The 27,798-nt window shown below is 42.6% G+C and overlaps 1 long non-coding RNA gene and 1 gene segment (V, D, J or C); one reads left to right on the forward strand and one right to left on the reverse strand.

The window, feature by feature from the left end:
- The first annotated feature begins 6,186 nt into the window (after nucleotides 1-6,186).
- The window catches only part of LOC115508737, a 31,316-nt gene continuing 9,704 nt past the window's right edge, over nucleotides 6,187-27,798 (forward strand). Inside the window, 4 exon segments of the C gene segment in view lie at nucleotides 6,187-6,335; nucleotides 6,431-6,736; nucleotides 20,154-20,198; nucleotides 26,770-27,099. Coding sequence covers nucleotides 6,293-6,335; nucleotides 6,431-6,736; nucleotides 20,154-20,198; nucleotides 26,770-27,099 — 724 coding nt within the window.
- Nucleotides 9,229-15,372, reverse strand: LOC115508750. Of its 3 annotated transcripts, XR_004343282.1 has the most exons (3): nucleotides 15,202-15,372; nucleotides 11,953-12,206; nucleotides 9,229-10,745 (listed from the first exon to the last, which is right to left on the reverse strand). It is a non-coding gene; the product is annotated as an uncharacterized LOC115508750 (long non-coding RNA). The 3 variants fall into 3 exon arrangements; XR_004343280.1 differs by lacking the exon at nucleotides 11,953-12,206; XR_004343281.1 differs by lacking the exon at nucleotides 15,202-15,372 and having other exon boundaries at nucleotides 11,953-12,306.

Raw genomic sequence — 27,798 nt, forward strand, 5'->3', positions numbered from 1 at the left:
AAGTAGGAGCAAGGATTACGTGGAAACAAAGACACTATCTGGATGAGAAAATTGCTCTGCAATTGTGCTGTGACTTAGTTTAAGAAGTATAATTTACTCAGGGCACCTGGGTGGTTCAGTTGAGCGTCCGACTTCAGCTCAGGTCATGATCTCATACTCCGTGAGTTCGAGCCCCACGTCGGGCTCTGTGCTGACAGCTCAGAGCCTGGAGCCTGCTTCGGATTCTATGTCTCCCTCTCTCTCTGACCCTCCCTTGCTCATGCTCTGTCTCTCTCTGTCTCAAAAATAAATAAAAGCATAAAAAATTTTTAAAAAAGGAGTATAATTTACTAAGAACTGCAATCCCATATTTATAATGGACTAATTTGATGCTATGCAAACTATACCTAATAAGCTGTTTTTTTAAAAAAAAATCAAGATTGAGTGATATCTTCAGCAGTGATGTCTCCATTCTTTTTAAAATTTTTATTAAAAATCTGAAAAATTGGGTTTCTGATCTACTGAAACATTCGGTGACTCTATAGTTGATAATTTACTCAAGAACACTTCAAAAGGATTATAGCCTCCCCCCCATTCACTGTCTTCAGCCCCTAAATGCAGACTGGACCAAAGTGGGCTTCTCCGTGGTGCCCGATCCCTGACTGGCTACTCATGCTACCCCTCCTCCCTTGGTCGAGCAGGTCAGCGACCCACCTCCCTCTGTCTAGCAGGCTGGTGTGCTGGGACACTCAGGTTTGTCCCCCACAAGGTCCAACCTGCAAAGACCTCTCCCCACAGGAGGGACCCCTGGAATACAGAGCCAGGGCTCTCCCTGGTGGTTGGAGAGCCCAGAGACAATCCCACGGGACCTGGGCCTTGTCCCTCCTTCCCCCAACTAGGATCCTAGCAACGTGACAGCTGACCAGTGTGATGCCCACAGTAGCCTTGACTGACAGAATGGAGGTCAGGGGACATGGGTGTCAAGCTTAGTAAGAATAAACAGAGTGCAAAGTATGTGTCCGCAAATCACCACCCTGTCCCCCCTCCTCACCCCCCCCCCACGCCAGCCAGAGTGAGCCACTTGGAAGAGGACGCATTTTACATTCAGACACTAAATTTACAGGCTGACATTCTTGCAATTTAGTACTAACGTCCATGTATCACCAAAAATCTGACAAACTTAATAATCAGCAATGTCTTCTCACAACAGCCTCAGTTTCGGTCAGTTTTTTTCCCGATATTTTATATTTATAGGTACGTGAAATTAATAGATAATATAGAATAGAAAAGTCCAGTCATTAGCCCAATGTTTATACAAGAGAATTCTTAATGTCTTTCATTTGATTACTCTTGTTTTCCTTACCTACCTCTGCACTCAACGTAAGCTCATGAGGGGTGAACAGCATTCCCCCCCCCCCCCCCCCCCGTTCACGTCTCCGCCAGCGTCCATCCGGGTTCCTTATTGCATTCAGTGTAGAAACAGTACAACTCAGTCTTCCTGTCCCCGGTAACCGCTAAAGTCCCCACCGACCTTTCTTGTGTTCAGACTCTGCTGCAGGGACCTTATGTACAAGTGCGAGGAGCAAATACATGAGAGACTGAGTGATTGATGAGTTCAGAGATGTCCAGACACACTGACGCCAGGATCAGCGTGGAGGAAAATCTCAAACTGAATGTAACAGGAAATGATAGAAGCTTTTAGGGTATCAGAGAAGAACAAGTTTTCTTGACCAGGACTCCAAAGTACACGAAGTAAATGGTCAAACAAAGTTTGACCACAAAGTTGAGACTCTTCATTTAGTAAGTGGTTTAGACAAAGTTGAGACATTTGATAGATTAGTTGAGGCTCTTTATAACAGCTAAACCTCAGAAAGGATAATTATCTAAGAGACTTAAATTTGTACAACTCAACAGGTTGTACAATTGCTATAACAATTGCTATAATCTTAATTAATTTTGATAATTTAAAGTGCCTATCATTTTATCTTTCTTTGCATTTGTAATATATTTGTAAGAATGTATTAAAATAATATTTGTATTATGCATATTTGTATTTACTTGTATTTGTAAGAGTATAAATCAGTGTCAATAGGAAATATAATAATAGCAATCTTGATTTGCCAGACACTCTCCTAAGTGTTCCATGTGTATTAAATTATTTAATCCTCACCAACCTATGAGGTGTGGGCTGATTTCCCTTTTCGCAGACGAGGAAGCTGAGATTCAGCGCAATGAGAACCGGGTCTGGTCACACGGCCAGGAAAAGTGGGCCCGGCCGTGGGCAGCCTGGCTCCTCTGGGTGCGGTAGCCTCTGCCACCGGCTTCCTTTCTGCTGCACCCAAAGGGCACGGACGGCCAAGTGTCCAAGGGACAGACTTTAGTGGGTGCCAGGTATAAACAGAGACCCTCAGCTTCCTCATCAGTGGCCCAGGGCAATAACCTGCTGAAACAATGTGATCCTGTTTGGTGGCCATCAGGTTGGTAAAAACTATGATGTCAGATAATAAGCACAGTATTTAGAGACAAGGTGTATGTGTATTTCCTGGCAGCCGCAACCCCGGGATGACATTCCCAGGGAAATGCGACTCCCAGCATGCAGAGACCCTGAGGTGTGGGTGCCAGCCTCGCTGGTGACAGCCAGTATGAGCAACAGGACAAGTGCCTGTCACTGGCGGTGGAGGGATTCATGCAGTGGCTGCAACCAGCGGCAGAAGGAGCAGCACAGAGGAGCAGTGAGCCTAGTGGACAGACGGATAGACAGACACAGATTGACGGGAATGCGATGCCGTTTATATAGATGTAAATACACATTATTCACAAGCAATTTCTGTAGTTTTCACAGGTATATAAGACACCAAACATATCAGTCAATCCTCTCATTTGAGGCCGGGGAAACGGGGGTCTTGCAAAGAGGAGCCCCTTACCTGAAACTCCCAAGCACACTGAGTACACAATTGGAAAAACAGCTTTCCTGCCTAGTATTTCCGGTTGTTCCACTCACTAAGCTGAGTATTTGCTGGAAGAGACCACTTACCTGGGCTCCACTACGTTGTAGAAGGTGTGGGTCATACCTGCAATGGCCAGCAGGGGGTGCTAGATGTCAGTGTAAGTAACAAGCAAACTACCACAGATTTTATGCAGGAAGCTCCTTCTTGAAAATAGGAAGTAGAACAAGATCACAGATTACATTCAAAGCAACAGCTCAATGAGGACAGAAATTAATCCCTGAATCACAAACATCCAAGCAGGTTACCTGGGGCACGTGCTTCCTTAACCTGAAGGTCTTGAAGTTAGTTCTTGCTGTGCTCTTAGCTAGACAATCTCAAGTACGTTACTTACTCCCCCTAAGCCTCTGTCTCATCTGCAGAATGGGATGAAGAACCCCTACTTTATGTAAGGAAGGAATCAAGATGTACAATGCTTGACATTTAAAAAAGCGTGGTTGTTATTATTTAATGCACCAATGATTTCTGTTTTGACCTTCAGAAAATTAGTCTCCGGGTGCCTGGGTGGCTCAGTCGGTTAAGCATCCGACTTCGCTCAGGTCATGATCTCGCTGTCCATGAGTTCAAGCCCCGCGTCGGGCTCTGTGCTGACTGCTCAGAGCCTGGAGCCTGTTTCAGATTCTGTGTCTCCCTCTCTCTCTGACACTCCCCCGTTCATGCTCTGTCTCTCTCTGTCTCAAAAATAAATAAACGTTAAAAAAAAAAAAAACTAAAAAAAAAAAAAGAAAATTAGTCTCTAACAAAAGGAAAGGAGGTATTAACTCACAAGTATTAGAAGAATTTCTGTTGTGTTCTGAGGTCCAGCACTGTTAAATGCGTGACTGCTCTTCAAGAATACCTTATGTTCTGGGGGCGCCTGGGTGGCTCATTCAGTTAAGTGTCTGACTTTGTACAGGTCATGATCTCACTGTCTGTGAGTTTGAGCCCCGCGTCGGGCTCTGTGCTGACAGCTCAGAGCCTGGAGCCTGCTTCAGATTCTCTGTTTCTCTCGCTCTCTGCCCCTCCCCCACTCGGGCTCTGTCTCTCTCTATCAAAAAAATGAATGAATGTTAAAAAAAAATTAAAAAAAAATAACTTATGCTCTTTCCTTATTGGCATGTGAGAGTAATTCTTGGGTTCTGCATTCTCTCTGAATTTTTCTTCATGACTCCATAGTCTTTATAATTAAAAGAAATTACATACATATATATGCAGTTGTATGTATAAGGAATGGAGGGTGTGACGGGTTTTGGAATTTCTTAGAGTAGGGTTTGAATCAAGACTCCATTACTTATGTGACCCTAAGTAGTGAAACATTTTAAGATTCCAATAGCTGATTTGTCAAATGGGGTTGTTATAACTACCTTGACATGTTATGAGGAATAAATGCTTATAAGAATTACATTGTACTTAATTCAGGCTGATCATATTTATTTATAAAGCAACCAACTTGGCCCAATCTCTGGCACTGAATTCCCCAATCCATGGGTTATCCTTCTTTATATAGAGGACATCACATTCTACTAAATTGTTCTACTAAACTAACTTGTTCTCCCAAGAGAGTATTTGGCTGGAGGTTTGGGACAGACTTCATTAAACAGTAAGGCTGGTCATGGCCACAGTTCCTGAGCCTTCAATTTGAGAAGTATTTGAACAAAAATGGTACCATTGAGAGAAACAGACTTTTGAATGCTGGTAATGTGAAATAAAACTTGTTTAAATAAAAGAATAGAAGGCTGTAGATTTTCTCCCCCAAAGTAAGATTTTCCTATCAGTGAAAATTTAGGAAATAGAGAAAGGAGGAAGAAAAATGTCACCCAATTTGTCACCACCCACACTGCTCACCTTTTATATTGAGACTCTTTCCACCTGTTGTTTTCCTGTGCAGATGTCCACCCCATTGTCACTCTCTTTTCCACTTAACACGTAATAAGCACAGCTGCCCTAGACACCTGCTGAGGGTCTGAATGATGGGCCTGGAATATTCTTTTAGCAGAGCATCTACTCAACACCTCATCATCTCAGCACAACCTCAAAGCCTGCATTTTGGGACACTTTAGCTTTGAATCCCGGTTATAGCTCAGCATGTCTGCCCTCCAGTTTTACCAGGAGGAGGAGCACGGGAGCTGGAGGACCCAGCCCTCCAGCCCAGCCAAGTCCCCTTAATTGATGTCCTCACTGCCCTCTCCCTCCAGGAGGTCAGGCTATAATTAGCATAACTATTTATCATAACTACACCCAGGAGGCCCTGGTACACCTGGCATAACTGAAAGGGAAGCTTCATTTCAGTTGAAGTCAATGCTCCCTTTATGTCTCAAAATTTCATTTCAGACACATTCCTCAGCTGCCCCTTCAGGAGACCCGCCTTTACCATTTCTGAGGATCTGACCCTGGAACCTCAGGACCTGGTCTCGCCCCCTGGCCCGCACCCCACTTGGGTCAACGCAGACTTCTGCCTTTGGCCACACACACACACACACACACATTCACACATATCCCTGTCTTCCACAACAATAATATTCCCTATAATTTTGCACTCTGGGGATCCCAGAAATCATCGACGGCACCCAGGCCAGTGTTGAGGTGAAACGCCCGTCCCCAACATTTCCTGAGCCTTGTCTATGCACCTGGGACAGGCTACAAGCTTTGCTCACATTTCCTGTTCACTCTGCCTGCAAACGAACGAGGTCCCTTTTGACAGATGAGGAAAAGGAGGAGAAACAGCTCGCCCACGACTGCACAGCTATCGTGTTACGTGAGGGCATTTACTCTTCTGATGCCACCTCGGGTCAATGCTCCAGTGCCAGCTGGGGGGGGGCGGTGCCTTTTAGGCGGGCATTGCTGCTCTGCTTGCCCCCATAGTCCCTGGGCAAGCCACGCCCCCATTGCTCTGTGAGTGCCAAGTGGCCATTTTAGGCTTGGGATTTGTCTCCAGCCAGACCCGGCTGTCATCCCACATGATTCGCCTTAGGCATGCAGCCTTGGAAGAGACACTGAGCAGAAACCTATTAGTGCTCTGCTCAAAGTCGATGTCCAATCAAAAATTGCTATTATTAGTGGTGCTCTTACTGCACCAAAGTTCTTCAGTGTTTCTTAGCACCCTGACCACTGGTGGTCCCTCTCCCCCTTGTGGTCAGACCTGTCCCTGCCCTCTGGCTCCTCCCTGCCCCCTCCCTCCTGCCTCTCTCTCACCAGTGACTGCAGGTGCCTCAGGGAAGCAGAGCTCAGAGCCTAATCTGCCCTCTGCCACCTATCCAGTCAGTCACCGTCCAGCAGGTGCAGCTGGGAGGTCACCCTGGGCTTCTCCCCACCAGCAGGGAAGCAGAACCATGCTGGGTCCCCTCGCCCTCCTGTGTGCCCTCCTGTTTCCAGGTAGGTCCCGACTCCTTCCCTGGTGCGGGGTGAACCTGGTGCGGGGTGAGCTGAGGCTCCTATCTTTCTCCGTCTCACCGCTGTCCCCCTTGCAGGTGGCGTGGCAGCGATCAGTCTGACTCAGCAGGCTGTGGCCGTGGGGCGTGTGGGCAGCTCGGCCACCCTGTCCTGCCAAGCCAGCGCCTACGTCAGCTACATCCACTGGTACCTCCACCAGGAGGGGACTGCGCTCAAGAGGATCCTCAGGCTGGACATGTCAAGGTTATATGTGGAGAGGTATGGGGGCTTGGAAGTGGACAAAATCGATGCCAAGAAAGGCAAGGAAAGCAACAGCTGTGAACTGTCAGTGAAGAAGCTGCAGAAGAGCGACGAGGGCGTGTACTACTGTTCTGCCTGGGAAGCTCACAGCCCCGCGCCCTGCTCTGCTCCCTGAGCAAAAAGTCTCCCTCTCCCAGGGCGCTCCAGGCCCGGACCTCCCAGGGTTGCTGGGTCCCTGGGGCTTCCTGGGGTCAACGGTCAGTACCCCTGACACCCACGCCCCCTCCGTGGGTCCACTGCGCATAACCCAGGAGGCTAAGGAGCCCCTGGTGGGCAGCCTGGTGCAGAACCAGGGAGCTGTCCAGTCTGGAGGCACTTTTTTTTTTTTTTTTTAATGTTTATTCTTGAGAGAAAGAAGGAGAGAGAGAGGGAGAGACACTGAGCATGATCGGGCGAGAGGCAGAGCAAGAGAGGGGCTCTGTGCTGACAGCAGAGACAGGCGGAGCTCGAACTCACCAACCATGAGATCATGATCTGAGCCAAGTGGGATGCTTAGCAACCTGAGCCACCCAGGCCCCCCCCCCCCCCCCGGAGGCACTTTTCTAAAGATCTTCCAAGGAGGTGTTTCTGGAGCATCTGGAGCAGGATCTGAGCTGCTCAAGGCAGCAGCCACGAGCACCAGGCACCAGCCCCATGTGGCTACTGAGCACTTGAAATGTAGCCAGTGCACTAGTCCATGCTACGATGGGCTGCTTGTGTAGCGTACAAGTCATATTCTGGAGAGCATTAAAAAAAAAAAAAAGATACATGTTGAAATAAAACTTTGGGTATATTGCACTAAATAAAAATAGTCTTAAATTGTACTTGTTTCTTTAACTTTTTTTAATGCAGCAGTTTGCAAATTTTTAATTTTTGCTTCAAATTGTGTCTCAAATACATTTATTTCTGTTGAATAGAACTGGGCCCTCCGCCTTCCCCTTCTCCTTGAAAGTGATTCCATATGGGATTTGGGGACCAGCTTCCCTGGACCTCTGTTCTCTCCTCTGTAAAGTGAGGAGGTTTAACTGCTACAGTTGTGTGACTGATTTCTGTATTAAAGCAAAATTATACCAAAAATATATCACTATGTTCACTAACTTCTAATAAAGCTAGTCAACCTCTTGACCAAAAGAAAAAAGAAAGAAGAGAAATTAAGGAAAAGAAAAGCTATTTACTGATTCTCCAGCCCCAAACAGAAAGGCCCTGCTGTGTGGGGGGAAGATAAAGCTCTCTGAGGAGGTCTAGCTGAATTAAATGCATTTTCAATTGAAAATTCCAACTTTATGTGACATAATAGCATTGGCAAAAATGATTAATGGAAGGGAAGTCCAAATGATTGGAAGTTAATTGGTTTCTCAGATTTGTTAAATCTTCCTCCATCTCGATGAGCTTCTGTTTTTGTGGATGAAGATTTGTATTTAAGACATGCCTGTCTGTGAAGGAGCCCAAACAACATCTGGACCCTCTACTGAAGTCTCGGGTCAAGGTTAAGGCCTCCAGCAAGTGCAGGAAGTGTGTGAGGGGGGGAGGGTTTGAGGGGGCAGAAAGTCACCTTCCCTCCCTCTTGGGGGTGGTCCCCTCATTTGTCGTCTCCATTTCCTAATACAACCCAACCCTCTCGTCTTGCTGCACCTTCTCAGTGCCTGACTTCACAGAGGGGTGACTCTGAGATCTGATTATTATCGTTTAGTTAGAGAGAAGTGAGATAAATATGAAGACACTCTCATGAGAAGTGATCCCAAGTCCATGTCAATCTCAGTTTTCCACGTGGATCCATTGTGCTTTTGATGTGCAGCCTGAGAGGACAGTGGCCTTGTACAGGGAGGAAACACCCCCTTTGTGGAGGAAGAAACAAGTCTATGTTTGGAGTCATTTCTTCCTCCTGCCCTTCTCCTTTTGGCTAAGGTGAACTTCACCCAGGACACTCTGACCACACATAGTAAAGGCCAACCAGCTCTGCCTTAAGTAAAGATTATTCATTACAAGGTTGTTTCAAGGCTGATTCATGAAAACACTAAAAATATCTTATTGGAGTATATAGGACTGAGTATAGTAGGGCCTCTATCTCTGTTGAAGTGAGATTCATATTTTGAATATACTGATGGGCTCACATTACCTCAAGGGTAAAGGACTTTGCATAGATGGCTGCTTGAAAAATCCTGATGATTTGGGCTCAAGTCATTTGTTTCATTCCTGAGGTGGGTGAGACACAATGCTTTTGAGTAATAGAAGCAACATTATAATTTCAAATCAATGCTGAATAAAGTCCAAGAACACCTCAAAAATCACAATTTTCCTAGTTATAATATCCAATACCAACTGCTCACACCCACCAGTACTGTGGAAAAGTCATGTCTGTTACCTCAGAGTCATCTCCTAGAAATCACACTTCTAAAGATTTCTAGGCACACCTGGAAATCCATCTTGACTATTTTTTTGGGTGCTTTTTATGGTTCACCCCCAGAATGGGTTCAGGGACACAGCTCTGGGTAGAGGAAAGGGCATAACTTTGGAGGGGTCACTGCTAAACATTGGGATCATGATAGTTTTTACGATGTCATTTCTATACCCTGATTTGTCACGTAGCAAACTTGCATTGCTTTTGAATTTTATTTTAAGACATATTTTTGAAAACAATTCACATGTTACTTAATATTAAAAATCTTGCATATTACTGAGCACGTAGACAGAACATGTGACATCCGATGGTTAGAAAGGCCTGAAACGGGCTGTGTCATGATCATTTTTGTCCCCTCTTCTTGAACAACAACTTTTGCCTCTGTTACAAAACAAAATCCGGTTTTCTCTTTGGATCCCCACTGACTCCATCGGCCTACTTAGAGACCAGGTCCATTCTTGGAGAATCGGAGTAGGTACTTGGGCTGAGTGTGTCTTTTCCCCTGTGGAGGACAGACACCAAGTAGTACACACAGTGGCACAAATACTCAGTCTTCTCATTAATGCTGTGCTGTAACTTCTTTGGTTTCCTTATGTCACTTTTGTCCAGACGCAGAGGCAGGAGTGAGATGGTCCCAGCAGAAGCACACACACTGTCGCACACAACCCTGGTTTCCTTCAGCAACGTTCTTGGGCACTTTTATTGCCTGAAACATGATCTCCTAGCCTTCATGGAAGGTTGCTAGAAAACTGCCCTCGCGTGTTCTTCATCTGGAGACTGAGAAGAAGATAGACTTTCAAGTAGGACTCTGTGTGTCTCCACTTTGGGGGTACAGATTTCTCTCCCAGTAACAGGACAAGGGTAGATGTTGTGGGGCACAAAGCATGGATTCTGTGAAAACTGTTTCCTCCCCAAGATCAACAGGCCATGTTTCTCCCCCCTCTGCTCTGTGCCCCAGTCCCCAGGGATTATGCTAATGGGCATCTTTGCTCTGATATGCATTGACTGTTGGTCAATGGAAGTTGAAGTTCAAAGAAGCATCACCATGTCCCCTGACAGAAGCATTTTTTTCGGGCATTAGATGGACGTCCAAGCCTTTGGATTCAGGGTCCTGGGAGAGAAGAAATAAATGCTTCCCGTGGGTTAATTGGTATAAAAGGGAATGGCCACTTCCACTCGCACCTGTGTTTTCCTGAGCATAACCCTCTGTCTCTGGTGTAGATGGCCTTATGTGTTGGCCCCTGCGAGGATGCAGACCCCCTTCAGGAAGGGAACCCTGAGCTCACTCTGCTCCCACCTCCCAGCCTCCTCCTGATGCTTCCACTGACTGCTTCCAAACAACAACCAGAGAATAAGGAAACCCACCCATGCGGTCCATGAGGGTCCACCTCGTAATGCCCAGGGCGAGGTAAAGAGAGGCGGACAGTCCATCTGGACTGGAGCAAAAGAATGAAATCAAGCAGACAGTCAGATAAGTGGGTTATATTTGCCTCCAAGTAAATAACACAAGTTGGAGACTCAGGAGATTTTATCTAGTTCCTTTCATTTCACTTTCCACAAAACCACCAAGGTCCCATCTCTAACAGAACAGGATATGCTTTTCCAGTTGAGAAACGTAGCAGAGAGGAGCATGTAGATTTTTTGTAATGCTGTCATTCTTCAGTTAGATCAGGGATTCCAGGTATTTGTCGAGTTATGAAGTAAATGATCATCACCTAAGTAAAACAAAATTAATAACTTACAGAGATATCTGTGTAGATAAATGATTACAGTGCTTTTTGACACAGTATTATGATGAATCCAAGTCTGTGTTCCTGACGTCCTTTAACAGAATAAACAATTGTACAGCAGTGAAACCATCCCAAATCTTATTAAAAGAGACCAGAGAATTGTCTTCAACCTTCACAATGTCAACTACAACCCAGCCTCTCACCTTTGTTATAATTGATCTATCTTTTCTGTCCTTCCTTCCTCTTCTCCCTTGCCACCTTTAGGTCGACATATAATTGTTTCGATCACAAACTGACCCTTCCTATCTACTGCAATTCTGTTGTCTTTTCTTTTAACTTCTAAATTGAAGTTACAGACTGATTACCAAAATCTGCAGTTATATTCCCAAAGTGGTAGAATTAGCATCTTCAGCCCATAGGTCAACATATTTCTTTGATTGCTTTTCTTTGCTCGGCCAAGAAAAAGAATTAAGTTCTTTTTGAAAATTAACAAATATAATGTGATTCTGATAAGATTTTAATGACAGGTATTTTTTGCTGAGAACTCCTATGTCCTAGGCACAGTATTAAGCACTTTACATACTTGTTATGTGATGCCTCGTTATCAGAGGAGAGAGGAAAGGGAGTCTCATGGTTATCAATGTACCCACACAGATGTCCCTAACCCTGCCCCAGGTGTCTGGATTGACATAATTTCCTATTGACTTGCATTCCTGTTTGGAGACAGTGTATGTTGAAATGGTGTGATTATCTCAGAGAGAAGTTAGGTGCCCAGAGATTTTCAGTAATTGTGAAAAGCTCAATCTGAAGGCGCTGACAGTGAACAAATTTGAATTCATATCCACTTTGCTCCACTGGCTGCCAGATAAAGTGCTGGATGTTGGGTCTGTCCAGGAGCTCTTGTGATCGTCATGAACATTCTTCAAATGTGCTTCTTTCAGGGAGGGAAGAATTGATTTTTAGAGAAGATTTTAGAGAAGAAACAGTCTAAGTTGTTTCAATGTATTGTTGGGTCACTTTGAACTCTCTTAGTGCTCTTAACTTTACAAGAACATACTCTGGCATTTGTGAGCAAATATGTGTTGTCCCAGACCTGCTGCCCTGCCCAGCAGGGCCTGGGGAGGACAGTATGAGGGTCACTCATGAAGCCATGCCTAAGGAGTCCCAATGGGCACATATCTGGAAGACTTACTTTTTCAGACAGTTTGTCCTGGAACCCAGTCTGCTAGAAGAGTAAAAAAGGGTAAGAAAAATCACATATCTTCTTTGTTCTGTAAACTTGCTTTAGCAGAAAGTATAATAGGTCAACTACATGGAGAGGACTTAAAACCTCACAGTCAGAATTAAGTAAACAACCAAAATGTGCAATGAGGATGATATTTTGGAAGTTTTTAGCTGGTAGAGTTTTCTTCTCAGACGTGCATCATGTCACTGGGAGTCCTTCCTCTGTTTAGGGAAAACCATGAGAATTAGTTCCATGAGTGTGAAGCTGTGCCCAAAACAAGCTCATTTTTTTCTGTTAAAGAGTTTTTTTTAATATTTATTTATTTATTTATTTATTTCTAAGAGAGACAGAGAGAGAGTGTGTGCGTGTGTGTATGCGTGTGTGTGTGTGGGGGGGGTGGTGGGCAGAGAGAGGGAGACACAGAATCTGATGCAGGCTCCAGGCTCCGAGCTGTCAGCCTGGAGCCTGACACAGGGCTCAAACCCACCAACTGTGAGATCATGACCTGAGCTGAAGTCGAAAGCTTAAGTGACTGAGCCACCCAGGCCTCCCCAAGCTGACTTTTCAAAATTAATCATGAGCTAGTGAGCTTGAAAGTCAGAATAAAATGAAAAAAAAATGGTTGTTTTTTTCCCCTATATTTCAAGTCTCTCATTTATAGATTTGTGGGTAAGCCTGGCAAACTGGGAACACAGAGTTTCACTAGAAGTTCTAGATGCAGAAAAGTGGGGGTGTTCAGCCAAGTTCGCATGCAGGTCAGAGAAGGGCTAGCACTCGGGGCTGGGATGTGATGTGATGTGTTGGGGAGACGGTAAGAGAATGTATTTTCTGGTTCCCTGTCTCTGGGGGTCTTATCCAAGGGAGGATAAAAACTTCCACAGAAACCCAAAGCACATGGAGGGAGAACTTGAGAACATCTGGCTGATGTCAAGCTTCTGGAACATGGCCCTGGAGGAACACCACCAACAGTGGAGACATCAGCACAGACCAGCCCAAACCAGCCCTGACTGTCCCCACGGGCTGCACAGGTAGGAGACCCAAACGCTTCTTAGCATCTCTGAGAGGGTCAGGGCTCCGAGAGGACCACAGGAGGCAGCAGCCGGGATCTGGATGAGAAGTGGCAGGTGGGAGCTTTGCATCCCAAGGCGTGCTGTGAGTCAGTAGGGGTGGGTTCAGGGCTGGTAACTGCACAGGACAATTCAGAGGGAGAGTCTGAATCCAGAGAGCGGGGCCAAGGGCTGGAAGAGGGCGGCAGGGAGACTGTGAGAACTAACTCTCCTCCTGGGTGCAGTGATGGCAGCAGGAGGCAGGGAGACAGAAGGAGGAGGACGGGGACAAAGGAGACAGAACTAGCCTGAAAAGGGCTGTTCTAAACCAGAGGAAACTGTCTTCAGTTGGTAAGCTTAGTGCCTCCTCCTGCATCAGAAGGAGGAAGAGATGACACGTGTGAGTTCAGCAATGACGACGCTCCCGTCCCCTGCCACGCACCAGAGATGTAGCCTGGGTTTGCTCTAACCACTGCGCCCTGCTCAAGGTGCCTGCGTGAGGGGGGATGGGGCACCAGTGGGGACCACAATCCATCCCGAGCCCTCCCTGCTCTGTACCCGGAGCAGGGCTGTGTGAGCCTGGAAAAAGTGCCTTTTTCTAATTTTCTGCCTAGCTTGTGCCGTGTTTTAATTAGTAAAAAGGAGGCTTCTGTGCTATGGGAGACCCTGTTCAGGAGGAAGTAACTACATAGAGTGGTGTGGACAAGGTACAGAGTTTTCAAAACAACTTAGTCCATGAAGCTTCCTGAGCTGAAAAAGATAAACTAGTTTCCAAAAAGAATCGTCCAAGAACCAATGAAAATACTAAATCTAGGAACCAAATTTTACCTTTCAGAGCCTTGAGAAAATAGTCATAGGGAATGTAGTAAAACAACAACAACCACAAAAGCCTGCATTTGCATAGACCCTGGTAACCCAAAGGGGTGCAGTGAGAGGAGGAGGTGAGCTGGAGCTTCTCCAGAACCTTCTTCTGCGGAGCAGAGATGCCAGCACCCACCCCAGGGATGGTGTGAGGTTATGAGATTAGAAATCCAAATGCTTAGCGTGCAGCCCTGAGTAATTATTGGTAGTAATTATCAGCATTTCCTTTAATCTCACTTCTGTCTCCATTCCTTAGCAAAAAATATTTGAGATAATTAATTAGAAAAATCTGCCTCGAGGCACTTTTAACAGTTTGTCTCTGCACAAGATATACCTGTGCCTACATCTGTGTCTCTATCTCTTTATTTTCATCTCCGTCTCTGTCTCTGTCCCCGTCTCTGTCTCTGTCTCCATCACTATCTACATAGCCAAGTCTCTGTCTTTATCATCTAGGTGTGTTTACACTGACTCCTGTCTACCTAACTGTCTGGAAATGGACTGATGGGATGTTGTTGCCACAACCCGACGAATATTCTCCAGACAGATCAGAAACCTCAGAAATTGCATTGCAAGGTGGCCTAGGTTTGACCCACAATTTCCTTCCCTGACACCAGCCGTCACACACCTTACACTGATCTGAGCTTCTGGCCATCAGGGTTCTCAGGTTCCACCTTGTGCTTTGAGGCAAAGCCTGGGTAGACACATGGCCACTTACCAGCAACCACCTGTCACTTTTCTCTGAGCGAATGAGTTTGTTCCTATATCTGTTCAGATTATGTGAGAACCTTAAGAAATTACTTAATGCCTCCTCTGGATATTTTGAGGAAAAGTCTGTTTATGTGCTCTCTCTCTCTGTCTCTCTGTCTCCCTGTCTCTGTCTCTCTTTCTAGTTAGTAGCCAACATGACAACCAGAAGTATCTCTATCCACAGGAGGAACAAAGGATAAACACATTTACGTGCAGTACTCAGCATGCATCCGCCACCTTAGCCATATCGGTACCAACAAAAATGAACCAGGTTCTGGAGCATCTGATAAAACTTGGCCTCTTGTAACACTGGCTGAGAGGAGTTGGATGAGAACAATAAACTGGCAGCACTGAGACACCCTGTCTCCTCCACTGTGATTCTTTTTTACAAAGTCCACAGAACGGAGTAGATGGAGCCACGGACAAATGGGTACAAAGGATGAGAGGAGCCAGGAAGTCGGCCCCAAGTCTTCTCTTCAGTTCTGGTCCTTTTGCACGTGGGCAACCTCAGCCCCCGTCCCAGCCTCAGCCTCAGCCCCACCCCGTGCTCCCTGACAGGTACCTCAGTTCTAGAATCAAGAGGAAAAGAAGCAGACGGCCACCAGGTGCACCTGCAGGATGGCAGCCTCCTGCGCCAGCTTCCCGTTGACCGGATCATCTCCTGATGACAGCCGCTGTCTGGGCTTGTGGAGAACAGCCGAGTGCGTCAGGGATGCTCAGCAATTCGTCCTGAGATTTCCAGGGAGTATGGGTGACACAGGCCACATGACAAAGGGACTGGGATGGAGGGAGGGCAGGAGACTGCGGTCCCAGACGGGACTCGAGGGCCGGGTACTGCGCCACACGAAGGCAGACGAAGGCTGGTGCTGCTGGGATACAAGTGCCCGGAGGAGCACCCTTGTGTGTGGTTCTGTGACATCGCCAGGGTCTGCGCGTGCCTGGTCGGTAATGCAGCCTCGGTACCCACTCGCTGAACGGATGTGTGAATAGATGAATCTTAGGGAGCAGTACTGAGCAAGCACATTCAGGGTACTTCCTGTGATGAATCCTCAACCGTGCATTCTAGATCCTTGAGAGACATACGTACACACAGACACATACATACCTGTGTGCACATACATGTAAGCACATTATTATTACAGAGTGGTATGTAATCTATTATGTTCTCATAAGTGTATATGGAAGAAATAAAGTCTGCTGTTTAAGAACATGGGTTCTAGATACAGATCCTCTGCTGTAAATTACTGTTCTGCCACTTACTCATATCAGACCTTTGGTCAAATGCCTTGTATGTCAAAAGCCTCCTTTTTCCCATCTGAAAGATTGGAAATAATAATAAATAAATAATAAATAAATTAATAAATAAATAATAAAAGCACCCCCTTAGTAGGCTTTGTGAGGATGAAATGAGAGGATTAAATGAGCATATTTGTAGCAAAGTGCCCCTCACATAAGAATAATTCAGTATTGTGAGCAATTTTATGAGAAATAAGAAAATGAAATACCTATTTTTTTTCCAAAAGTTTTAAAATAATGAATTGAAAGATAAATTTTGCCTTTGTTTTCTTCCCTGTTTGAAATAATTAATGAAGACAAGACACATTTTCCAGGAATGTGTCTGAAGTGGTGATTCATCCCCCTTCTTGGTTCCTGACATCTGAACCCTTCTGCTGTGTCCAAGGAATCCCCACCTTATGTGCCTTGGTGAAACAATGAATTCATTCTCACCATCAGAAGGAAACCTTCCAACTATGTTTCTCAGTATTCTTTAGGTAAATTCAGGTGAAAGTGTGGGCTCCCCCAATTAGACACACTCCTCACAACTGCCACCCTTTCACACACACGCACACGCACTCACGTAGGGACACATGCACACACGAGCACACACGGGCACACGCTTGCACACACATGCCCATGCACACACACAGGGTCTGTAAGGAAATGCCCAGCAGTGATGACGGTGCAGGGAACCTCGCTCCAGAGTGACCATGGCTGCCTTCTCTTCTCCTCCTTCTCATTCCCAGGACACACTGTCTTGCTGAGAAGAATCAGTCCTCTTAGTTGTAGGCCATTGCCTTCTGGTCTACCCCCCTCTACCTCCTCAACATGAAACTGCCTGGTGTTGATCACTTCAGAAATGGCAGTTATTGGAAAGCAGGGAAAATGGGCCAGTTGCCTCAGGAGGAAAATCCAGGCATCTTGGCTTCTTCCTTTCTATTTTTCTCAGGAGGATGCAAGCTGGAGTTCACATCGGCTCCACGTGGTATGTGACAGGGCGACACATAAGTTTTAGGCGGAAATGCTTCAAGTTTTAATGCACACAAACATTTAGAGAAAACCGTATGAAAATCATAAAAGCAAGCAAACACTTAGGTGAACAAAGGTTGGAGGAAACGAGGAATGTGGAGAAGAAATGCAGAAAACTGAAGTGCTAATAATGTTTGACTAATTTTCCAGGTTCCTACGTAAGAATGGTCATGAAAGCATTTTCACCATGGAAGTTTGGGGCAAATACTCATGGTTGGCCGTATGGAATGTTAAATTTGAGAAACGATAGCAGTACTAATAAAAGCTAATCATTACCAAACTTTACTAGATTCCAGAACCTGTGTTAGCAGTTAATAGAAAACTGAAATACTTTCACCTATTTAATATGCATTGACTTTGGAGATAGGAATTGTTATCACATCTATTTTCAGATGAGGATTTTGAGACAGAAAGAGATTCAGAAATTTGCACCGGTTCAGGAACCTCTGAAGTGACAGAGATAAACGGTTCATAGGTTCAGACACGAAAAGGTGCTTCAATGACACGTGGAGTTGCTCAGAATATAAAGTGAACTGAAACCAGCTGAAGAGAAAATGATATTCATATTGCACCTTTAGCAGCTAGATTCATTTACACTCCACTAAATTATTTATGTCCCTTTTTCAGGAAAGAAGACATCAGAACTTCACACACAACAATGGAAAGAGTGACTGGTCTTGGTAAAACGTTCGTGGGCATTTTTATCTCATCTTTAACCCTTTTTCTCCAAGTTTCTTCAAGGAAGATCTTTCTGTTGGCATGTTTGCATTTTCAGTTAATAAAACGTATCCTCTTTCAGAAATACAGTCCCCAGTTGCTAACGGAGCAGGCCTGGTGTTTCTGAGAACAGAAGGGATTTCCTTTGATGCGTTCTCTGAGCGGTTTCACACACTTGAACACCTGGAAATCAAAACCTCTTAATTCCCTGAACACTTTTCCTAGTAATTTAGAAAAGTCGTTGGTTGACCACTTGGCCCTGATCTCTTTTCTTTTCTTTTCTTTTCTTTTCTTTCTTTCTTTCTTTCTTTCTTTCTTTCTTTCTTTCTTTCTTTCTTTCTTTCTTTCTTCTTTCCTCTTTCCTTCTCTTTCTTTCTTTCTTTCTTTCTCTCTCTCTTTCTTTTTTTCATTTGCTTTTCTGGTTTCCTTTTTCTGTGAGCACTTTTCTGTCATTATTGCCTCCATGGAAAGCAGACATTTGTATCAATTAATCTGAGGAAAACGTAGAAAATATGAAATGCCATGAAGCCTATATTCAAGGACTTCCAGGGGAATCCAGAAGATCAATTGCCAGGACAAGGTTCCTACCTGTTGGTCATGCCATGAGGCTCAGGAGAAGGCTGACATTTTTGAGGAAACTCTAACTAGTGTGATAACCTCTAACCAGTGTGATGGATCAAGATATCTGCAGAAGGAACTAGGCTCATAGTAACTCCTCCCGGTAAGTAACTTTGTCCTGTTTTGATCCTGTGAATGAAAAACTGATAGAGGTTTTTTAGGAAAGACAATGTAGGATCACCTCAGCACATGGACAGCAGTTTTGGAGCTATGGGTCACTATAGATGGAAACAAAACTACTTTTGTTTTATTTCCAAAGGAATGGGTTTCTTTCCTTCCCTGCTTGCAAGCAGACTGAAATTCTACCTTTACAAAATATACACATAAAAGTACAGATGCAGGCTTGAAATTAAAATATTTGTAAGCCTGTGTCTGTAAACTATTTATGTAAATTATTGGTTCAAGGTGGGTTTTTTTTTGTGGGTCTTTAAGTGAGAAACACTTTGATTAAGTACCTTTAGTATTAACAGTGCTCCTCTATTAACCTGCAAAACCCACATGATCGCTTTTGATCTCCTCTTCAACAGCAGTGCAAAAATTTAGCTCTTGCAGTAAATGCAGTAAATGACTATAGAACTTTAATAAATCAACATAGTCTTATTACTTTAGCTTCTTAGAGGGTAGGCTGAGATTAGTCAAAATTTGTGCAATTGTAATCATGTGATACTGTGCCGAGATGGCCCAGTGTGATGGAATTTGTGAGCTCGGTAAACTATTTCAGTTCTACAGTCCAAGAAAAGAATCTATCTTCATGGTTCAGTATTCTTGTTTGTTCATGTATTGTCTCAGCAAACATTTACTGAAGACAGAGTCTAGGCTGGACGCTAGAGATAAAAGGGGCACAAGACGCAGTCCCAACGCTCCAAAAGCTTGCAGTCTAGTGGACAAATATTCTCGATTGTGACTTCTTGGGCCCCTGTTTTTCAGCATGTGGCCACCAGAGACACAGAATGTCTTAGGTTCATGAGCCCTTTTGCTTTCTTACTTTCTGTAATACTTATTGCTTATAAAATCCATACATTTTGTTTAGTGGAACATTTGATAAGGGGGCCCCAAAGCATCTGAGTAAAGAGAATAATAATATTAGCTACTATTTACTGAGAGCCATGTATCATGCTGACTAGTTTCAGTGCCTTATCTCAGTCCTCAACAGCCCTGCCCAGGAGACCCTCTTATTTTAATATCACTGTTGGGGAAACTGAGGCTTAGAGAAGTTCAGTTATTTGCCTAAATTCACATGGCTAGGTACTATGGCAAAATTTGGGACCCAATAAAGATTTGTTTGTTCCATAGAGCATGGTCTAGGCCATTCTATGGTATTAGGAGCATTAAGCTTTATTTTAAGTCTGAATATTTAATTTTCTATAGCCTAACTTTCAAATCGACTCTTCAGTTGAATGCTTAACTCATAAGCTCATAATTTGTATTATTACTCAAAGATGGGAAAGACAGAACCAAACTGTCCAGGCAGAGAGGGGTCAGTTCATCCATTCTTGACTAAGTTCATATACAATGTGATTTTGCTTGAGAATCATCCTTGTTTAATGCTATCAGGGCCCATTTTTATATACTTATATAAATATTGAAAAAATACAGGCACAATTTGTAAAGAGGTGCAAAGGGAAATTTCTTTTTCTTTTTAAGTTAATTTCTTTATGGGGGGGGAGGGGCAGAGGGAGAGAGAGGGAGAGAGAGAATCCCAAGCAGGTTCTGAGCTGTCAGCACAGAGCTTGAAGTGGGGCTCTGCTCCTGAACTCTGAGATCATGACCTTCACTGGTATCAAGAGTCTGATACTTACCCACTGAGCCACCCAGGTGCCCCCAAAGGGAGATTTCTGTAAAAGCTTTTCAGACAGTGGGCTGGGTATGGCTGGGCTTACAAAGTATTTGGTGCTGGCACACTGCTCAGGGTCACAGGTAAATATTCTTTCATTCTTCCGTATAACGTAGGGAGGGGAGGCAGGGGATGCAGGGGCGGCAGGCTGGGTGCTGGTGCCGGCTCAGAATTCTTGGATTCACCCCCAGTTTGGTCACAAATGGCAGCAGGATCCTTGGAGAGGTAGGTGACTGTGTCCCAGTCCTTGGGGGTAGTTGCCACCTGAGCTTGCGTGGGCGACATTGACAAGGAGCTAACTTGCTAGAGCAACTGGGGGTCCCTGAGGGGTGGAGATGTTAGTTAGGTCCCTCTGGAATTTCTGCGTTGAAAGGTTTGTAAAGAAATTTGTGTAACTTATTCATTTGATCTAAAAGCAACCAATGGAAAAGAATGAACAAAAAATTGCTAAACTTGTCATTTTGTCAGAAGGTGATTCATATCAGGTATGGACACATTTAACTGTGCAAACATATCCATAATGTCATGAGCTGGTTTCTCTGTTGGTTTTTTTCTAAATTCAGACTAGTAAATGTGTTCTTTCTTCATTAGTCTTAGACATGAAATTTTGCCTGGATGAGGGAAAACGCCTCCCAGGGATGTTTCTATACTGCTAGGTGTGGTCACCTACAAGCTTTTAAAGAATTTTCACAATGCTGGTAAAACAATGAAATCATGAAAGTAATGATATATTTTGTTTTCCTTAGTGGTTGTGATCAGAGACACAAATGAATTCATAAATTGAAAAGCAACCTTCTTGTCCTCTTTTTTTTCCATCTGACTGCAATATAAATTCTAACGGTCTGATTAAATAATGGTGACAGAGATATAATAATTCATGAGGTCCTTAAAGTTTTGTGGGAGAGTGTGATGCAGAGGAAAATATGGGCTTTGATTCTGGATCTATCAGTTTCTGAATAATCATCCTTTAGCAAATAAATTTTAATTAGCTGTCCGTTGCTTTCTTAAAATGATAAAAAACAGTACGTGGCCATTGTGGAGAAAAATGGAAAAGAGAAGAAATAAAAATTGGATAGTGACATTTGTTACTGTTAACATTTGCTATATTTCCATCCATTCATTCTGTCAATGTGAAAAAAACATCTTGAGTGGTTTGTTTTGAAGACTAAATGAAATTATAGCTACCACATCAGTTGGGACAGGGTCAGTGATTAAAAAAAAAAGTCAATACTGGTGTGCCTGTGTGGCTCAGTCAGTTGAGCAGCAGACTTTGGTTCAGGTCATGAGCTCACGGTTTGTGAATTCAAGCCCCGCGTCGGGCTCTGTGCTGACGGCTCAGAGTCTGGAGCCTGCTTTAGATTCTGTGTCTCCCCCTCTCTGCCCCTCTCCTGCTTGCACTCTGTCTCTCAAAAATAAATAAATATAAAAAAAATTTAAAAAGTCAATTGTATAGAATTCAAACAATCACCAGTGAAGGACTTTGTGAATCAGGAGTACAGGAAATGTATCAGTTATGATCTAGTCTACAGGTCATTTTAGAACAATTGGTCAGTATTGGCAGAATACCTTTAATTTCTAAGACTCATTGTTGCATGATTCTAAAAATGACTAGAATGTAATAAGCATCATCTCAAATATTGTTAGCCTCAACATAAGGCAATCTCTCACTTTTCAGTGGAAAATGAGATATAAAAAGGACAGGTTTTACAACTTGAATATGTAAAATTATAATAATATCCATATAGAGTTAAATATTCACTTATAATATTTAATGTCTTATTTGGATTATACTACAGATTAAAAGTTATATCATTATAAATACCATTTGAGAATACTGCTTATTTCTGCTCTCACATTTTATTGAAAATTTTAATCAAACTATTCACATGCATCTAAAATGTATACTTTAGAGCAAATTTCTGAGTCATTGCAAGGTCTTAGTGTCTGTTTTGGGATTCCCAGATGCTGATGTCCCTGGATATTTTATTGGAAGAGACAATTCACCCACTTACAAAATAAAAGCATTCTTTTCATTTATACTGTCTTTCTATGTATGTGAGACAGAAGCACGAAGTATAGAGTCTTTAGTCCCAAGTCGGATTTACTAAATCCACATTAAACTGCTTATTGTCTTTTACCAGTGCGACTTCCAAAACTAGTCTCATCAAGTTTATTTCAGGTTTGTATCTTGTCCAAGTAGTATTGTTGGATCGAAGTTGAATGGATTAGAAGAGCCTCTTTTAATAAGTGGCCCCAGGACCGAAACATAAGACAACCCTTGTTTCATGAGGGATGATGTTGGGAACGAAAGCTTCACCTTCTTCTCTGGCGTTTCAGGGTGGTTGAATTCCACACGTTTTGCGTTTGTATCACAGAGAGGGATTTGGAAACCTCTTCTTTCGTTTTTCATGTGATCTCTGAGTTAGACCTTCTTAAGCTCTGAAGCCCTGAGGCTGAATGCACAAACGATTTCTCATTTATTTATCCTGTCTCTTTCCAACATCTACTTGAGAAGGCCTCAAATAAAAGACACAAGTACAGTTAGGCCATGAAATAAAAATAGAAGACCAAGACACGAAGGAAAGCAGAAGAAAAAGGCCTGGGATGATCTAGCAAGAAATGGGAAAACTTTATGTTCAAAGGTGGGAGAAATTGTGGTGGACACACACTTTGTATTATCTGATAAAATGAAGTATACAGAAGCTTCATATGCCTTTGAAATCATAAAATTAGAAAAAACTTTCGATGCATGCGTCCTTTAGGGGGACTATGAAGTGAAATAGCAGGCATTGCCTTCCACATCCATTTTATAAGATGGAAGGAGTGGTTTTTCAACAAAGCCTTTCATGCTACCGCGGCATCATTACTATGGACACCGTGACATTTAATGTCGTTCACAGATGGTGACCTTCAACAGACAAGGTCAGGCAGGTGATAGTCTAGGGATCTAATGTGACAATAGGAGGCTTGGAGGAGCGGGTAACCGACCATTGATGTAGTCATTTGTCTGGAAGGCCCACTGTAGGAGATTCAAGCCAAATTTGGGGCATGATTGGAAGGCAGGCGGTTTGAGGTAGAAATTTCTGGTGAAAGCTTGGAATGCACATAAACTGTGCTGTTGGTGAGAAAAGAGACATTTGCTTTGGACTACAGAGGTGAAGCAGTTTCATGAACTGACCCCATGTTACTAGGCTTTAGCCAATGTTCCCTTTGACTTTCTTAACACTGGAAATACAGTGGACAAGACAAGTGATTGCCTATTAACTGGTGTGTCAAAGGCACATTCCAGTGATGATGGCTGAGTGAATCGAGACATAGTAGAGCAAAGTGGGGTGCAAACGAAGGAATGAGTCTCCATGCTTGATTTACCTAGATCCAATCATTACCTCGAGTACTGTATTCCCATTAGTAAGAAAGATGTGGTCCCATGCGATTAAAATGTCATGTTGGAGCACACAATTCATCTAAAGAAATTGTTAATAATCATGATAATGATAATAATATACTTTCTCATTTTCATAGCATGTTTGGTTGTGGAAATCTTAGGAGAGATTTTAATATCAATCCTTACAGCAAAGGTCAGCATAGACAACATTGTGCAAATATTGTAATAGGATCAGACCTTGTGTCCGTGTGGACTTGTATAAAGTGTTCATGTACATCGTGTGTAACTGTCACGAAAGGGTTTGGTCCAAGAATGAAGTAGATCATGACAGATGTGCTTTGTGAGTTGACACATTTCCTTTCCTGATGGTGAAAGGGTGTAGTCAGAGAGCCCGGGATTTGCCCCAGGCTGACCTGGAGCCCTATCTCTACCATGTACTGCTTATGTGAATTTGGCGATTACTCTCTGCCCTCAGTTTCCTCATCCATCAGGTGGGATAACACGACGCATTCAGCAGGAGTCATATGAGAATTAAATGAGACTGGGGATAAATTACATGGCACATCACGCAAAATATAGTAGGTGCTGGTAGAAGTTGCCCCGTTTCACACCAAATGGGAGAATTGTATCCACTATGGAGGGTGGTCTGTAGCCGATCCTACTGACAGAGCAGAAATTCTCCAGAGGAGTCAGCTGTACTTGTAACTGCTCCAATGGGAAGTTCCCTTGCTGTCCACTGATAGACAAATAACTTGAATTTAGAGGTATTTGTACCTGTTTACTGGATTTGTCCCTCACTGGGCCACAAAAATGAAATTAAGATTGTATTTTTGTAGTTCTTCTATGTACTTTAAAACTTATTTATCTTAATTTATATTACCTCTAACTTCAACAGGTTTGGGCTTCATGCTTATAATAGTAGAAAAACAAAGGTTGAAAATATAGTTACAATGTACATAGAAACATAGTTATAGATAGACGTAGGGCTTTTAAATACATTTAGAAATGTCATAAATTTGAAATTCATATTTACATATGAAATAGCTTTAAATAATTATTTAATAAAAGAATATAGTTGAATAAAATGAGAAATTTGGAGTCAATATGAATATGCAGGTTTGAAATACCACACTTAATTGAAAATGTGGTTGTATTTGGTTAATTTATATAGAATTCATACTGCTTCATATCAATAAAATAGATACAACTCAGGCAATTTACACCCAAAATTTTTTTAACTTTGAATGTGCACAAATGCACTGGACAAACATTTATTTTGTAAACTCGTTTCTATTTTATGCATCAATAAAATGATTGTGGCCATAAAAAAACAGTTAGTAAGCTTAAAACGAATATTGAAAGAAAAAACATGTAATATAATTACCCAACATATAGGCACTAATCTTATATAATCAAGTATACTATTTAATGCTCAGTTGAGACAATTACAGAAGTTCAAGATTCCCTCTATCCGGAAAAGAATGAAACTTCAGGATCTAGCTGAGGAAAAGGGACAGGAGATAAGCATCATATTTTTCCATCCAGAAATTTTCCATGTTCATCTTTGATTTTCAAGTTCTTTACAATGATGAATCAGAAGTAATCCTATAAAAAACCAAGTTCCTAAGATGAAAACTAGATTCTTTAATGTATTGACTAGAGGCAAAAATGATGTAAATATCATGTACTTTGAAAAATTAGTCTTCTCTTATATAACAAACTTTTAAAATTAAAAACAACATATATGGTTGGAGAAATGTAGACTTTCTTACTATTATAATCAATAAAATATATATATTTGTAGCACAAGTAAGATGTACAAGTTTAAAACAACCCCATTATGATCTAATTCTATGTATAGAATGAATAAAAAACTCATTGTTTGCTTACTGATTTTGTATAAAAATCAGGAGATTTGTAACACTCACAGAAATTTTCAAGAATATTTTTCCTTTTCTTCTCAAGGAAGAAATAAAGTTTTTCTTTTCTTCGGAAATTGTCCACAAAATTATTATTCTAACTCCAAACTAGCCCAAAGAGAAAATGTGTTAACGTTTGTGTTTCAGTTGGAAATCAAATTGGAAGGGTTCTAGTCTTTATAATTTCAATGATTAATTAACAATCAATGTATAAGCAAGGAACAGTCCAGTCCTCAAGTGACATGCCCTTGACAACTATGATATTTCATTACATATTTTCACATTATGTGTGCAAGATACCCTGTTAACATTATGCCAGTTACATACAACTTTATTCAGCTGATAAAACCAAAGAAAATTATGGGTACAACCACAAGTTCAGCAGGCTTGTAGGGCAGATCCAAATTTGGGGGAGATGCTAAGCATCAAAGTACGGTGTCTTCTTAGTCACGTGTCAACATCAAATGAATTTCCAATATAAAATGTGCTTTGAGTGAACATTTTCTAAAGCAAAACAAAATTCTGACTAGTGCATTACTTGCACTATAAGGTTCATATAAGAGCATTTGTGAAAATAATCAATAAATTTTAAGTAGCAGTTTTGGAAATATTGCCACATTGCTTCCAAATTCAAGGCACTGTAGGGGTGCCTGGTTGGCTCAGTGGGTTAAGCACCTGACTTTGGCTCAGGTCATGATCTCACAGTTTGTGGGTTTGAGCCCTGTGATTTGTCTGTGCTGACAGCTCAGAGCTTGGAGCCTGTTTCAGATTCTGTGTCTCCCTCTCTCTCTGCTCCTCCCCTGCTCGTGCTCTGTCTCTCTCTGTCTCAAAAATAAATAATCATTAAAAAAATTTAAATTCAAGGCATTGTAAATATTTTGGAGGTGCCACTTTAAACGTTGTCCTACTCAAAATCCTGGCATAGTTTAGACGTGAGAGTGAGATGTTCTATAAAATCAGAAATCAAGCAAAAGAACTCCAGCATCAGAAGTGGGCATGGGATTCTTATTTGAAGCTAAATGGTCAACTTGATACATTGTCAAGTATGGGTGGAAATAGATCCCTTTTCCAACAAGTGACCATGTATTGTCTCAAAAAATTCTACATTTTAACCCATGTGGTGACCTTAATAGCTGTGACTTTAGGCAACTTACATAACCTCTTGAACCCCTTTTCCCATGGAAAGTAACAAAAGAAGCAACTCAGAACCCACTGTGGTTTAAAGGTCATGGTAAGCACTAACTCTATGGCAACTTTTCCTTCCTTTTAACTATGTGCTAGTGGTTCCAACCACACAATGTTTCCATTTCTCTAATAACGTTTTCATTGCTATTCTATTTTGTCCCACAGATAAAAATCCTGATGAAGACACTTCCCCCAAGCCCACAATTTTTCTTCCTTCAATTGCTGAAGTAAACCTCCATAAGGCTGGAACATATCTTTCTCTTCTTGAGAATTTTTTCCCTGATGTTATCGAGATAGATTGGAAAGAACAGGATGGCAAAACAATTCTGACGTCTCAACAGGGAAACACCATGAAGACTAAGGACACATACATGAAATACACCTGGCTGACCGTGAGTGAAGAGTCAATGGGCAAAGAACACAAATGTATCGTTAAACAGGAGAAGAATAAAAGAAGGTTTGAACAAGAGATTCTGTTTCCTTCAATAAACAAAGGTATGGGCATGTACACATGAATATAACCTTCCTGAATTCTTTGTTTCAAAGGGAATACCACACTTTACCTGTCAAGAATTAATGGAAAACAGGGAAAGAGAAATCTTTTCTAAAAGTTTTACTTTTTTTCTTTTTTTAAAGAAAACCAAACTTAATGTTTATTTATTTTTGAGAGAGAGAGAGCCCGAGCCTGAGGGGCGGGGAGGGGCAGAGAGCGAGGGAAACACAGAAATCTGAAGAGGCTCCAGCCTCTGAGCTGTCAGCACAGAGCCCAACGCGGGGCTTGAACTCATGAACCGTGAGATCATGACCTGAGCCGAAGTCGGACATTCAACCGACGGAGCCACCCTGGTGCCCCTAAATGTTTTACTTTTAATGGTACATTAAAGTCCAAATATTTCCCCACAGAATTAAATATGATGGGCTTTGTAAGATATAAAGAAAAAGAAAAAGAAAAACTCACTTAGCCTTTGCTGCCTCAATTTCATCATCCAAAATATGAAGGTCACAGTGACGGTTTTTAGCACCACTGTATGGATTAAATGAGAGAATACATATGAAAACACCTAGCAACCTTGCATACAATAAGTGCTCAAAAAGAGAGTGCGTTTTTGATGATCTCATTGATATGGAAATAAGAAAAATTTCACATCTTTAGGGAATGGTCTACTCTACAAACTCCCTCTCACCTCAATCTGG

Source organism: Lynx canadensis, chromosome A2 (genome assembly GCF_007474595.2).
Source record: "Lynx canadensis isolate LIC74 chromosome A2, mLynCan4.pri.v2, whole genome shotgun sequence".
Taxonomy (NCBI): Eukaryota; Metazoa; Chordata; class Mammalia; order Carnivora; family Felidae; genus Lynx; species Lynx canadensis.